At 41.1% G+C, this 15557-nt stretch overlaps 1 protein-coding gene and 1 non-coding gene across 9 annotated transcripts in view; both read left to right on the top strand.

The window, feature by feature from the left end:
- The first annotated feature begins 397 nt into the window (after positions 1-397).
- Positions 398-15557, top strand: part of LDB3 (LIM domain binding 3) — a 211061-nt gene continuing 195901 nt past the window's right edge. For 6 of the 8 annotated variants that reach the window (XM_050958591.1, XM_050958595.1, XM_050958594.1 and 3 more), the window contains exon 1: positions 10674-10908. In XM_050958591.1, the coding sequence (XP_050814548.1) occupies positions 10816-10908 (93 nt within the window). In that variant the 5' untranslated portion in view covers positions 10674-10815. The other 2 variants (XM_050958590.1, XM_050958589.1) reach the window with 2 other exon arrangements.
- Positions 6941-7023, top strand: TRNAL-UAA (transfer RNA leucine (anticodon UAA)). The gene has a single exon. It is a non-coding gene; the product is annotated as a tRNA-Leu (tRNA).

Raw genomic sequence — 15557 nt, 5'->3', positions numbered from 1 at the left:
GTAGTTACATTTAAGCCAGTTTGGCTACTCACATGAATAACAGTTGCAGTTTGGGTCTAAGGGTAACATGATCAGCACCTGCTGACTACCCAAGTCAACTGTCCCTATTTATTTTTGGGTGAAATATTTGTTTTGTTCCCAAAAAAGTTCTCCCAATGAAATGGAGTGAAAATATGTGTTCCAGTTCCTCCACCCCACACTGTAGATTCTGAATGTTGGCCAGTATGTGGCCAAAAGGTAAAAACTAACCAAGTTTAAAGCAAACAAACTCCAAAAACATTTGTAAAAGAAATATGGCACTGTGGCTTTAAGAGATCCACCTTAACCAAGCCCCCCCCGCCCTTGGTCTGAGTGGACTACGTCACTGGGGATGCAAGGTTCAGATAAATCTGCAGCTGGAGCAACAGGAGAGCCGCGAGAGTACCAGAGGACATCTGCAGAGCTACTCCCAGGTAGAAATGACTAGCACGTCTCTATTTAAGCATTGCCAACTGTCTAGTTACACTAATTCTTTTCCTAGTAACCAAGGGCTTTTCCTTACTACTTTGCACTTACTGCATGTTGTTTTTATCTCTTGCTGATAGTTTTCTTCCTTTTCCTCTCAGAATGAAGCATGCTAATTTTATTTACTGAGCCTGCTGTCATGTCTGCATTTCATGCATATGCCTGTTGGGGTATTTAATCAGTCTGATGTGCTAGCTGGGATTTACTTCAGGCCATTTGTTCACTAATCACATAGGATCAGCTGTTTGGTTCTTCCCCCCTCCCCTGCAAAGCACACAATATTCAACAGAAGTTGTTAACAGTCAGCACATAATTCCTCTCTCTCCCTCCCTCCAACAAACCAGAAACTACTTTTAAGCCTCATTCTACATTTATCATTTTATTTTTCTAATTAGTTGTATGCCAGGGGATGTGTTTGTGATACACTTGGAATAATCCATTTGTATTTGCCAAACTATCTTCAAATTGCTTTTGAGCTAGTCTCAAAAAACGTTTTATATTCTACAGCTAACTTGCAAAATATTTTATTATTTGTTAATATGACCCATCTTCAGATTTGCTTCATGAAAGCAATAAGCTGATGCACATTAAAATTAATTGTATTAACAAAAATCTGCAGTCTCTTGTCCACTTTTTTGTGTGCCAATGTTAGTTTAAAAGTCAATTTGTTTTAAAGTGTCTCCAGCAGCAGCATACTTTCTATACATCCATCTGTGAAGATCTGCACCATTTAAATAGTGTAACTTTTATATTGCATGATGTTCATAGCTTAAATGATATATATGCTGGCATCAAGTAGAAATGCATTACAATGTCATAACACTAACATGGCTGAATGTAACATTCCTAAACTGCTGACCATTTAAGCAACTGTGGCTGGACTTTATTATGAGGAAAGCCTTACAGTTTCTAACTGCTTTCCTCCTTCTGCAAAAAAAAAAAAAAAAATCCCTCAGAAAAATTCTGGAATTGGAACAGCATAGAAAAACATAAGGTGAAAACTCCAGCTCTGCCCAGGGATTGGGTATGGTACATCCTAGCCAATGGAAGGATGTTGCCATATGCACAAGTAGCATATATAACTTGTAAATTAGCTGTGTGCAAAATGGGTTGCCATGTATTTTTATAAAATATCCTTAGACATTAAAATTTTTCTTTATTGGTAGACATTACCAAAAAGGCTTCGGTGTTGGGCATGTAAAAGCTGGTGGGCAAGTTGTTTGATTGTTGGTCTGAATTGATCATTTTGGGATCTGACCATCAAAATAAAATTCATTCAATTTATCTGCCTCTGAAGGTGAAATAGTTGACAGGCCTCATATCACCAAATCATAGTGGAATACATTATGAATGATTGCAAATGAATGTACAGATTATACTCTTCCTAGATATGAGACCAATCTTGTTATGGCTCAGGTGCCCTTGACTCTGTTTGTTTTGAAACCCATGGGAGTAGACGGTGCTCAAATTCAGGATTTGGTCCCATATTCTCATTTTATTAGAGTGTTTAGAGTAAATCCTAGTAAAACATCTTACAATACTTTCTTAGGCCTGGTCTACACTTGGGGGGGAGGGATCGATCTAAGTCATGAAACTTCAGCTACATGAATAATGTAGCTGAAGTCAACGTAGATCTACTTACCACGGTGTCTTCACTGTGGTAAGTCGAGGGCTGACGCTCCCCCATTGATTCCACCTCTGCCTCTCACTCCGGCAGAGTACCGGAGTCAATGAGAGAGTACTCAGTGGTTGGTTGATCGCATCTAGACTAGACTTGATAAATCAACCCCCACTGGATCGATCACTGTCTGTCGATCCTGTGGGTAATAGAGACAAGCCCTTAGTACTATAGCATTTGGTAGAGTACTCTTACGTGAAGATTTTACTGCTTCTTGGTTTTGGACAGAAGGCCAGGTAGTTAGCTCTTCATGTAGCATTTCCATTTCCAGAGTCTCCCAAACTGAGGAAGTATCCAGAGGCATAGAAATTAAATCTAAGAACCATCTGAGGTATGTTTGAATATGAAGTAAGCTTTGTGTCCTGGGTTTACTAGTGGGTTGTAGTTCATGTCACAAATGGCCCTCGCAGCTGGCTCAAATTGGCAAGCTTGATGGAATTCTCAATACAGAAGTTGAGTGACTTAACTACTCACTCTCACCTATAGTAGTGGGTCATCTGGGTGAGGAACAAGCATATTGGTGGGGCCATGGGGGTAGACTCACATGACTGCTGCCCATGTGGTGCACGTTCTCTGGATAAGTAAGGAACTCCAGGACAGTCAGTCTGACACTTCTCATGAAGTGTTTTGTTTTGTTTTATTTTATTTATTTTTAAAACTCCTCTGGACCTCCAAGGAGGTTCAGGTTTTTATCTTTATTCTTTTGATGAAGTTTGAGTCAGTTAATTATTTTATCTGGACCATTTTCACTTCCCTTACTACTGAGGCCCCAGTTATAAATACGTTAATCTTACACATCCGATTATCTAGCATTATATAGGCAAAACTCAGCTTTATAGAGGATCAGGGGACTTTAAGGGTGTCTAAACTCCATAGGCCTAATGCTAAGCTCCATTGAGGTTCCTGAACCCGACTTAGGAGCTTAGCAAGTACTCTAGCCTGAAATACCAATCCTACAGGATCTGATCTGCACTAATTGCAGCCAGGGGAAACATAACTAATGTTTGGTTAAACCAAAGATTTGGACTATCTGGGATTACTGTAACAGAACATCATACTTAAAACAGGAATATTAGTATACTGGATTGATTTCCCCCAAATAGATGTGCAACTAACCTAATCACTTCCATTAATGATTGGATGTATTAAATATTATTGTCCTCATTTGACAAATAATACTGAGGCAAAGAGATATTGAAGGCTTAATTTGAAGACATTCAGTTTACCAAGGGGATTGTTATCAAACTAGAAACAGTAGTTTCTCTGAAGCCCAACTGGTACATTATCTTAAGCAGACCACATGAAAGCTCACTGAGGCCATGATCTTTCAAACTTCTCCGTGTACACTATCTTTTGCATATGCACAGAGCTCATTGCAGGATCAGCGCCTAAGTCAAGTGTCAACTAACCTACCTCTGATGTAAATCTCTTGGAGATTCTTAATCTTATAGATCAGTGGTTTTCAAACTTCTTGCTGGTGAGCCAGTTGAAGAAAATTGTTGATGCCCGCAACCCAACGGAACTGGGAAAGAGGGTCTTGGAGGGGGTTGGGGTGTGGGAGGAGGTCAGGGCTCTAGGCTGGGAGTGAAGGCTCCAGGGTGGAGCCAGGGATAAGGGGTTTAGGGTGTAGGATGGGGCTCTGGGTTTGGTGGGGGCTCAGGGCTGGGGCAGGGGATTGGGAGGCGGAGCTGGATGTGGCCTTACCTTAGGTGGCTCCTGGTCAGCAATGCAGCAGGGCTGCTAGGACAGGCAGGAAGCCTGCCTTGGCACCACGGACAGTGCTGTGTCCCAGAAGTGGCCAGCAGCAGGTCCGGCTCCTAGTCGTAGGCATGCACACTGCTCTTGCCTGCAGGCACTGCCCCTCCCCCCCCAGCTCCTATTTGCCAGGAACTGGCCAATGGGAGTGCAGAGCTGATGCTCGGCGAGGGAGCAGCGCATGGAGCCCCGTGGCCCACCCGCCTAGGAGCCAGACCTGCTGCTGGCTGCTTCCAGGGTGCAGCACAGTGTTGGAAAAGGTAGGGACTAGCCTGCCTTAGCCGGGCAACGTTGCTGACGGGACTTTTAATGGCCTGGTCGGCGGTGCTGACCAGAGCTGCCGCAACCCAGTGCCTTACATTCCGTGACCCAGTACAGTCGCGACCAACAGTTTGAAAACCACTGTTGTAGACGTTACAATTTTGTTATCACAGTAATGTTCAGGGTACTAATTCACTACTGCATATAAAATATACAGGATGAGCAATGTGACCAAGTTAATGTAGTCATAGAAACCTTATCACTTGGAATTTCTGTGACTTGATTAGTGCTTATTTCCTCAATCTTAACTCTGCATTGATGCTATAGGTTTTTGTCTTTCCATTCAGTTGATAGTAATGTACTTCCAAGCATTCAGTCATAACTTTCCTCAAGCCTTTCTTTATAGTACAACAACGTAGTATCCTGGCATTTACAAATTGTTTCCACTACTCTAATGAATCTGCCATTAGTTGTCAAACCATTGCCCAGTTCTATTCTGAGCCATTACTTTGAGGTAGCCATTCTCCCCCTTGCACGCAAGATACATTAGTGTCCATGTTAGAGTATCATTGTTACCTTTACGGTTGCATCTCCTCTGACATGAATTTACAGCTGTTTTTATCAACACTGTTTTTATCAGCTGGCCAACACTGGTGGGACTTCCTGAACTCCAGATAATCCTTCATTGTGATATGAGAATAGAATTTCATTCTGTTCTCTGATTTTCTTTTTCTTTTTTTTAATAAATGTTATTACTTAAGTCTGTGACCTTCTCGTCTGATTAAACATAGTTACTATCTACATACTTCTCATTTTTAGGGGAAGTGTAAGCTGAAGAATGTGGGGGAGGAGGTCACCATTAAAGATAGTAAATGCCACCTTCTGGGGCAAAATAAAAGACTTTGAGAAAAATGCTCTTTATAGTGATATAAAGGAATATTAAGAAACTAAAATGGGCTGTAATTAAAAGTCATCAGAGGTTTTTGACAAGAACAAGGATGTTATGTAGAATAGTTTATTACATCGTAAAGCACTTTAGGAAACCTGATGAAGTACTGAGTTAAATGTGATGGGTTATAAAAAAAACTCACACTAGGACGGAAGGGGTTAAAGGACAGTACTGGGCCCAGCTAGCACTGTCCCTCCAACCCTGCAGAGCATGCTGCAGTTGGAGATAGGGTTGGAAAGGGAGCAACCAAGTTCTGAAGGCTGCAGAGGAGTACAGACCTATCCTGAAGGCTCTTGCCAAAAGGGGCTAGAGATGCCTCCCTGAAGTGCCAGGACTGTGCAATGAGCCTGGTTGGGGTTGATGGTTTGTTTACCTTTTCATTTGTCTTTTTCCTTATCTGGGACCAGAAGTGGAGGGAAGTAGTGGTAGGAAGTGACCCCAGGAGGGTAACTCAGAGGTTGCCCCCACCCCAGAGGTCAAATGCTGCTGACCTTCTTAGGACCTTGGGTAAGATGGAGTGGTGGGCCTGGGCTCACCTGATGGAGTGGTGGGCCTGGGCTCCCCATCATTGCCCCATTGAGTGGATGCTAACCACTAGGCCTCACAGCCCACTGAGGACCCTATTACAGTTACATACTAGTGGTAATGACTTGCTGCTGGGATGGTACACAATGCAGCAACCTAGTTGTCTCTCTTTGCCCCAAATTTTCCCTATGGGCATATGGGCCTGATTTCCCCCTCCCTCCCCCCTCCCCTGTCTATATGTTGAGCACCTGTATTTTCCATTGACTCCAGCAGTCGCTGGGTCTTTGAAAATCAGACACCATATGATCAGCACGGAGGGTGGCAGAATTTATTTCATTTGGAGTGACACTCATGACTGCATATAACTGGCTGTCGCACCACTAGTCCTCTGCTCAAGATGCAAGAATTTGCACAAAACAAGCACCATCTGTACTGCAGGACTTCACAGTAAACCTGGTGATATGATATAGTATGAAGAGCTCTGGCTGCTATAGCAGCTCACTATGTGGCACAAGGCTTAAATTCAGGAGTGGCAAGGAGAAGGGAACAAGAAAGAGGGGGAGGATTAGGCAGAGTTAGTAGGAAGGGAAAAGGACACAGTAAAGGGGGAGCAGGGAAATGAGCATTCTATAATCCCTTCTCTCCAATGCTGCTATTGGTACAGAAACTGTGTGGGCAAACATGGAAACATAATTCACACTGCCTTGGGCATTAGATCCTGTTGTACTGAAAGGGAACGTTGTCCAGGACAGAAGAGGTATTTCTTATAGGTTCCCTGAACATGCCAAGCTATTTCGAACTTTAACATGGATATGGAAAACCACCAAAGAAATAGGCACACGTGACCTCAGTTTAACAGCAGCAAAGAATCCTGTGGCACCTTATAGACATGCTTCAAAATGTCTGTTAGTCTAGAAGGTGCCACAGGATTCTTTGCTGCTTTTACAGATCCAGACTAACATGGCTACCCCTCTGATACTCAGTTGAACAGTGTCTGAATAAGTGGTGTCTTTTATTTCTCAAATAGTAATCTGAACAGAGGTAGCCATTCAGGAATTTTACTCAGGTATTTTCCTATCCTTTACTGCTTTTTAAGACATTTTTGTAAACATCATTTGCTTTCTTTTATCTGATTAAATAGTACAGACTTTACAGCTGTCCTCAGAGTTCTGTTTCATAAACTGTAACATTGATTTAATTATTTTAATTCCTTTTCCACAGCAGTATCTATTGCAGTGAGTCAATGACTCTGAGTGGTTTATGTAGTTACCAGAATGGCTGAGTGGTTAAGGTGTTGGATGTAAGATCTAATGGACATGTGTCTGCGTGGGTTCAAACCCCACTTCTGGTAGAAATGTTCTTTTGACAGAACAAGGAGTAATGGTTTCAAGTTGCAGTGGGGGAGGTTTAGGTTGGATATTAGGAAACTTTTTTTCACTAGGAGGGTGGCGAAGCACTGGAATGGGTTACCTAGGGAGATGGTGGAATCTCCTTTCTTAGAGGCTTTTAAGATCAGGCTTGACAAAGCCCTGGCTGGGATGATTTAGTTGGGGATTGGTCTTGCTTTGAGCTGCAGATTGGACTAGATGACCTCCTGAGGTCCCTTCAAACCCATCCTCTCATATAGTGATCCACAGAAGGAAAATGTTGAAGAACCATAGTAGTGAGACACTAAGTTACTGTGTACCTGGGCTAGTGCTACATTGACATTGCTTAGATCTTGTTCACGCAAACAGAATTGTAACATCTAGAGATGGAAGAGACCTAGTATGTTATCTGCTTCATACCTCTCAACATTACATGAAACACACAGCAACAGATCTTTCTTTGAAGGTCTTCTGCTACATGCTCTGAAACTTTTCACAAGTTCACAGGAGGGGAAGAAGGAGAAGGCCGTAAAGTCTCACTCGTTTTTATCACTATTCTAATAAATTAGTGCTTTTAAGTATTTGATCATTTTTTCCATTATTTGACAATATTTGGTCAACTGATCAGTCAATTATTATTGTACCATATATATATAGTACAAAAATAATATAAACTCTGGAGTGGAAAACAGGGTTGGATTAATCCATAACTGCCGTATTCTGTACACCTACCTGAAACTCTGGTACAGACCACTGTTGGAGACAGAATACCGGCCAAATTGGACCATGGTCTGACCCATTATGCAGCTCTTATGATCATATATTACATACAGCAATATATTTTGGGCCCTTTGCAGCGTGTTTTGGAGGTATCTACCTTGCATTTGGGTTGGAGTAAATTCTATTATTGGAGAATTATCTATTATCAGTGGTAACTCAGGGCAGCATTTGGACCTTTTGGTAGGAAATACAGAGGTATGATTTAAGCCAACTCCTTACGAGTGCATGATTAATCCCTGTTGTATAAATTGCTCTTCTGACAAACTGCCAAAATAAGCCTGAACATGAATACTTTTCTGCTTTACCCAAGAAATACTAAATAGGACAGTGGTGGTGGTTTGCTTTTTCTAACCTCTCTACTGCATTTAGGATTTATGTTGTAGCAATAGTGACACTTACAGAGTGACCTCCCATCAAAACTTTTAACTGATTTCCGCTCATTGTGTGCCTTTGATTGTCTCTAGTTTATCTAAGGACAGTTAACGTTCTTTTTTTCACCAAACTCAGATAGGGATTACTTCATTCATCAATCTGGGATGACAAGAAGGAACTATGTAGCTTCTTAGGAGGTGCAGCAAATGAAGAACATATTGTGCTCATTTGAAATTAAAGGGGAATATAGATAAACACAATGCAGTTACTCAAGTTGGAATGCAGACAGAATTTTGGAAATAGCACTTTCTACAGGAGTAAGGTAGTTATGGATCTCTCTTCTTCAATGACCTGGACTACTTAAGTTCTCAATTTTTATGTTTCATTTGAAAGACAGCACCTGTAGCTGCATGGGTTCTGTAGTTTCTTGGAGGGAAGAGTGCCCCCTCTAACACCACGGTCCCCTGTACAGTATTACACTGCTTTGTCAACACTAAGTAATTAGCCCAAGTGAGAGAGTAGTTTTTTAAACTTATGACCTTCTCATCCATAACTGATGATGTTAACAAATGAATTGTTTTAGCACCAACAAGTGAGCCCTGCAGTGAGGTGGTGCTTAAATAATCTGGTTTTGCATTGTACAGAGAGTTTGGGCATGTCTCCACTGCAGAGTAAGCCCAAGTCTGTGGGACTTGAATTGTAGACAGTGTCTCCAAGCCTGTGCTGGAGTGTCTACACTGCATTGTAAACCTGGGTTTACAGTTGCTGGACTCAGGTTTCACAGCCGTGCTAATGTGTCCATACTGGACTACGCAAACCTTCTGACTCTAGGCTGCTGCTTTACCTGCATTCCCACTGCAAAATGACAGTGCTTGGACCCAAGTCACAGTGGGATCTTCTTCCCTCAGCAGCATCCTAGGACCTGAGTTCTGGCTGACCCAAGTTAGACTGATTTGTGTGTGGATGGAAGTGGAGCGTGGGCTCAAACTTGAGACAGAACTTGGGTTTCATGTGCAGTGCAGACATACCCCTGGAGTCTAGCCATAGAAATGAATAAGCAGGTACAAACTGCGAGTCTGTTATAAATCTCTTCTTCCCCTTGAAGCCTTGTCCACTTTGCTGCTGTGTTGATTTTAATTACATTGGTCTTGTGGGTTGGTGGTTCTGGGCAAGTAGAAGAGGTTATCTCCTTCATATGCCGAGGAGACAATTCCACCAGGGAGATTGTTTAGGATTTTAAACTAATATCCTGCCATACAACATGTCCTGTTGTCCATACAACCAATTTGTGATGCTTGTTTGCAATGTTCTTGTGCTGTTAGAAGCCATAGAAGGAAGAAGTTTGCTAAAGTAGATAGGCTGATGCAAGGAAACATTTAACTAGTTATTAGAACTTGGTACAGGGACTCAAAGTCTGTGTTCTGTTCCCAGCTCTGCCAATAACCCACTCTGTTACCATGGGTAACTCACTTAACTTCTCTAGATGTCAATGTCCTTCAGTGAAAAATAAGGGTAACAGTTACCTACACCATATGGTGGTCAAGAGATTTAATTTAATAATGTTTGCATACTGGCTTAATGTTTTCTGACTTGCTAGAGAGCAAAAGATTTTTTTCTTTAAAATGTTCAGTATACTAGGAAATGGAAACAGATTATCAAACCTTCCAAAAATAAACTAGAAAACAGTGCTGTGTCCAAGTGTATTGTCTTTAGCTACTCTTTTCTTAATTAGCAATTCTTGTCACCTGACAGTAATATGATCAAAATGCTTTAGCTGTAGAGATCTTTTCTAAATCAAAGGTGATTTTATGAAAAACAATAAAAAGCCACTTCTGTTGCATGATAACAGAATAAACTATATTTTTCCCAGAAGAAGTAAAGACTGTAGAAACAAGGGGCAAACATCTTTTCTTGAATTGGTGGGTATATGGGGCAGATATTTTTTCCAGTGCTACAGCAAATTTTCTAGCTTACCAGGTCAATGCAGAGAAAGGAGCAAATGCTTCCCAATTCATATACTTTGGGATATAAGGAAAGGGTCAGTATAAAAAAACCCCTTGATTTGTAGTGCATGAAATCTCAAAATGAAGTAAATATGAATTTACGCTCTGTGGAGCAACAGTTATAAATGGCTTTGGAAAGCAAAAATCTTGCAGTTGATAGCAGGGCATTAATGTTTGGGCTTCTAGTGAATCCTAAATTGGGTGCTGGGATTGCTGTTGGTAGTAGTTTTTTGTTTTTATGTAATTTATATATAATGTAAAGTAAAGTAGTTCTGAGCATGAGGAGGGACTTGGGAAGCCTAGAAAGATCTGCTAACCTCCCAAGGGGCTATATTAGATCTCTGAGTCATGGAGTCCTTGTATAGTAAGTGTTTGGTTACAAGCCTTTTATGGGCCCCAACTCAGCTGGGATATCAGTATCTGTATTATAGCTCCTATCTATTCTTAGGTGGCACTTCAGCAGGACTGAGCAGGCAAGGCAACAAAGAAGCAATTATTGTATTCTCAATATTTGTAAATGTCTTTTTTTTTCTTTCTTTTTAAAAACATTTTCTTTTATTTCCCTCCCCATATCCCTTTTCTGTAGAGCCTTTTTGGTGACCTGTGTAAAAGAGTTACAAAATGTCTTACAATGTGACTCTAAATGGACCTGGACCATGGGGTTTCCGACTGCAAGGGGGAAAGGACTTCAACATGCCCTTGACCATATCCAGAGTAAGTGCTAATACACACAAAGCCTTCTTGCATTTGCTTAGGTTGGAAAGTAGCAGCAAAGGAGTTGCTAAATGCACATTCTAACCTGGACAAAATTAAGAGATGGGTCGGTCTGCTTAAATAGAGGCAGAAGGGACTGAAAAACACAGAGCATTTTAGTGGAACTAAGAAGAATAGAATGTCTTCTTTTAGCACAAATTTAACTTGCTGATTCAAGGCATAGCTGATAATGCCAAGAAACAATATCTTAGATGGACTCTATAAGAAAGATGAAGCTGCGTCTTTACTCAACAAGAGCAAAACCCTCCTTTTAAATTCATGTTTCTGTCCTGCTATAAAACAATTTTTTATTTTCCATAATGTTGCTTCTTTGCTGTGGCTAAGGGGCCTTATCTAATTTGTTTGTAATGAGGTTTGGTGATGGAGGGAAGCGAAAAAGAAGTGATCATAATAAATCAAATGAAGTTTCCAGAAAATGAGCGTGTACTGCCTATAAATGTGTATAGTTTGGGTTTTGTCAGACTTTTGTGTAGACATTTTTTTTTCTCCCCAAGGCTTTTCATCTGTAGTCCATCAAGCTTTAGGACCTGTGACTTTTTTTCCCTCCCCTCCCCCTCTTACTTGGCACAGAATAGTGTAGCCACATTGGCTAATAAGACGAACATTAAAGATGATTTCAGTAACTCCTGTTTTTGAGAAGAACATGGTGGTAGGTTTGGGGTTTTTGTTGCCTCTTTTTTTAAAATCATCTTAGATTTAAAGAAAACTTGCTGAGGTTTGTGATGGGCTTAAAATTACACAGAGTGAAGCAGAAGCTCAATGGTGCTGAAAATATTGTCTTAAATTATACAGAGACCTTCCACTTGCTGATGAAAAGCAGTGAATGATATAATTAATTACTCTGTGCAGTTATTGAGTATAAATCAGTCCACTGGTTGCACTTCCACCTCTTCTTTTCCTCTAAGGGTATGGCTACACTTGACATTTCAAAGTGCTGCCGCGGCAGCGCTTTGAAGTGTGAGTGTGGTCGGAGCGCCAGCGCTGGGAGAGAGCTCTCCCAGCGCTGCACGTAAACCACATCCCTTACGGGTGTAGCTTGCAGCGCTGGGAGCAGCGCTCCCAGCGCTGCGGCACTGTTTACATTGAGGCTTTACAGCGCCGTATCTTGCAGCGCTCAGGGGTGTGTTTTTTCACACCCCTGAGCCCGAAAGTTGCAGCGCTGTAACGTGCCAGTGTAGCCATGGTCTAAGAGTAATTTTTAAAGGTAATCCAGGGGCATACTCTACTTATTACCTGACCTATTTTACTAGTTTCCTAAAGGGAGACAGGTGTTACAAAACCTCTCAACACTGAATGCTTTTGAATTTGTAGATGGGAAAGATTTTTCTCTCTAATCAGCAACTAAGCAGTTATTTAACAGTTCTAATTCAGCAGCTGGAAATTTTGCTCTCTATTTGATTGTTGTGAAGTCAGTCTCAAGTAGTATTTCAGACTATTTAGATATAGAAGCAGAAATGTATAGTCCAGGTGTATTCTGATTCCGTCACAAAATTAGCTGCAGCAGGAGTTCCAGTTTTTGTGGAGGGGACACAAGACATTAGTTATTTAATGAAGTGTTAAAAGAATAACAAACTGATCTGCTCAGATAAACAGGTATATTGCAAATAAAAGAACTGTTTAGAGTACCGTGCCACATACTACCAACACTCATTTGGAAAGCTAAACTTTATCTGCTCCTCCAGCATTTGAAGCTTTTTAATACAAAATTTATTATGTTGACTTTTGGAAACAAAACTGATTATCTTTGCGCTGGTCATGAGTCAAAGACTTCAGCAAGCTTTTGAAATCCTGGGAAACTATCCATTTTAACCTTTATGCTATAAATCTCTGTCGTATTTGCTCTCCGTTGTGTATATGCATAGTGTGTATCTGCTCAAGGCTGAGTCTGCACTGATTTCAGGTTGCTAAATTTATATGCTCCTACTCTGATAAGAAGAACCCTTTCTTTATCCTCTCTGCAAAGGTGTCATTGTTCTTTACTGTTATTAAAGAAGGCTGCCCTGTTGTCAGCAATAAAAAAATATTGTCACAAAAATGAAAATTTACTCTTCCCGTTTTAAGCTAATTTTAGTACCCTAGATACTCTGCTTATCCCACACAAGGGTAAGGATATAGACTGCTTATACTAGATTTGCTAATATCATGTAGATGTACTTGTGACATTTTAGTGCCCTTTATTGTGAGGTCCTAGTTATTATTTGTAGCTCCCAGAGGCTACCAATCAAGGCTCAAGGGCCCAATTTGGCTGACTGTGTATACACAGAAATGTAAAGTCGGTTGTTGCCCTAAAGAACTTAAAATCTCAGGCCATGATCACTGTGAAAATTCCACTGACTTCAGTGGGACTGCTGAACGCATATAATTTAAGCATGAGTGTAAATCTTTGCAGGATCAAGGCCCCAAAAAGTGCTTCAGCTCCTCTGAGCACCCTCAACTGCCAGTGATCTCAATGCCTTTGAGCCCTTCATCAGGCTGACTTTTGCTTGCACTTATAATGTCAAATATGATGTGAGGCTGTTTGAAATCTTGCCCAGTGAAACATTGTTCTTGGGAATATTACTCTGGAACTGTGTTTTGTATCTAATATAAAATAACAGCAGATCATGGTCTGTTTCTGTACATGAAAATGTGCACCAACTTTTTTCCCCCTCAGAGAGGTGGATGGGTGGGAATAGGAATGTTTGGAAGCTGCGTTATTTTTAAATTGGAACATTGTGTCCCATAGCTTTTGGTGATAATAGCTTAATAAACCCTCTTTTTTTATATTAATATCCCAAAACCGATCAAGAGACCCCCATTGTCAGCAATTAATTTTGCAGTCATAAGCGAGGCAAGCTGTGAACTCAGTCATATAGCGCGCACAAATGTTATCGCAGGAATTATACTGTACTTTAAAATTATGAGCCAAGTTCTGTTCTCAGGGAACACAACGCTCCATGAATCTCCAGGTGCTGTCAATGGAGATTACACATGATTCTGATAACAGAATTTGACCCATAGTTCCATGTGGTGGGACCAGAACCTCCAACTCTTCCCAAAGCAGCATATGCGAGTCGGTAGAGCCCCGAATTGAGACCCAGGAGTCCTGAGTTGCATTCCCAGCTCTGCTGCTGGATGACCTTGGGCAAGTTACTTTACTTGTTCTTTGTGCCTTCATCTCCCTTCTGTAAAATGGGAAAAACAAAAACCTTTGTTCAAGCCCTTGGAGATCTCACTGATGAAAAATACTGCGTAAGAGCTTTTATTGTGATTTCCCTTCCTAAGACTGGCATTTACATTTTAAACAGTGGGCAATGAAGGAGAATTGCTCCCTGCCAAAAATAAATGGTCTGATGGCTGCTTTGTTTTTCATGTTCTCTGAGGCACTATCATTTGTTCTCTTCTGGGAGGTCCAGGTGATCAAATCCTTGCCAAGTCTTCAACAGCTTGAGACACAGGGGTCCCAGTCAATCAGCTGAATGGCAGGTGAAGACATCTTTGTGTTCCCATGAAATGGAGCATTGTGCCTAATACCCTGTTCTTCATCTAAAAATAAGTGTCTGTGTGGTGTCAGCATTGGGGTAAGAGGGGAAAGCAAGCACGAGAGACTTAAGGTAACCCTGCAGCTTCATACTCCTTGAACTATGGAATGGAGTATTCCTTAGCAAATAAAAGAGAAGTCTTTGTAGTTTCATGGGGTTTTTTTTTTCCATCACCCACCTCACAGCTCCTCACACCCTGTAGGGTTAACCTTGCCATGCAGTGGGATAGGCAAATGTCTAGGATAGCTTTTTGCTCTATTCTAAATTTCAATAGATCTAAGTACCTGTCACTCTTGTTTAAATGAATGGGAGTGACAGGTGCTCAGCAACACTGAAAGCTGTTGCCAATGGCCTGATTGTGTGAGCAACTCTGGTCCTTTCTAAACTGATGAGGCCAGCAAAAATCCTAGTGCTGATGTAATCCATTTTCTTCTAAAGCCTGCGTGTGCTTTTCATTGACTGGTAGTGAGGAGGAGGAATATGCTCTGAGACAATTGCATGGACACACCTAATACACTCTTCTGCCCTGTGTAAGAGAGGGGGCTGTGTAAATTAAACATTTTGCTGCTGATCTGCCATGTTACCTAATAGGCTATCATCATTCCAGTACTTGGATACCATGGTTGGTTTGTGTTGTATTAAAAATTTAAGATGTAGAATGCCCAGCAACAGTCTAGAGAGAAGCAAGAGGAACCTGAATTTGCTTATATTGAAACCATAGTTTAAATTTGAGTGGAGAGATATGTGATTAATCTACAATATGGTATTTCTAATTCATCCACCACTGTATTGGCTGGGCACTGTTTATATAATAAATTTACCTTCAGTAAACATCTATGGTTTTTTTTTGGTTTTTCAAATGAAGACAATAGAAGGTGTAATGGGATTGTGAGCATTATGGGTGAACAGTGGGAGGAAGGAAACTGAAGAAATGGAACCTCTTCACCAATTCATATACTTATGCTGGTAATAAGAAAAACAGTCTGGGACTGCTTAAACAAATCATTTTATATGGCATTGGAAGAACATGAAAGGTTGGGGGGGGGCGTTTTTGTTGTGGTTTCTTTT

Source organism: Gopherus flavomarginatus, chromosome 6 (assembly GCF_025201925.1).
Source record: "Gopherus flavomarginatus isolate rGopFla2 chromosome 6, rGopFla2.mat.asm, whole genome shotgun sequence".
Taxonomy (NCBI): Eukaryota; Metazoa; Chordata; order Testudines; family Testudinidae; genus Gopherus; species Gopherus flavomarginatus.
This window is presented reverse-complemented; position numbering and strand designations above follow the sequence as displayed.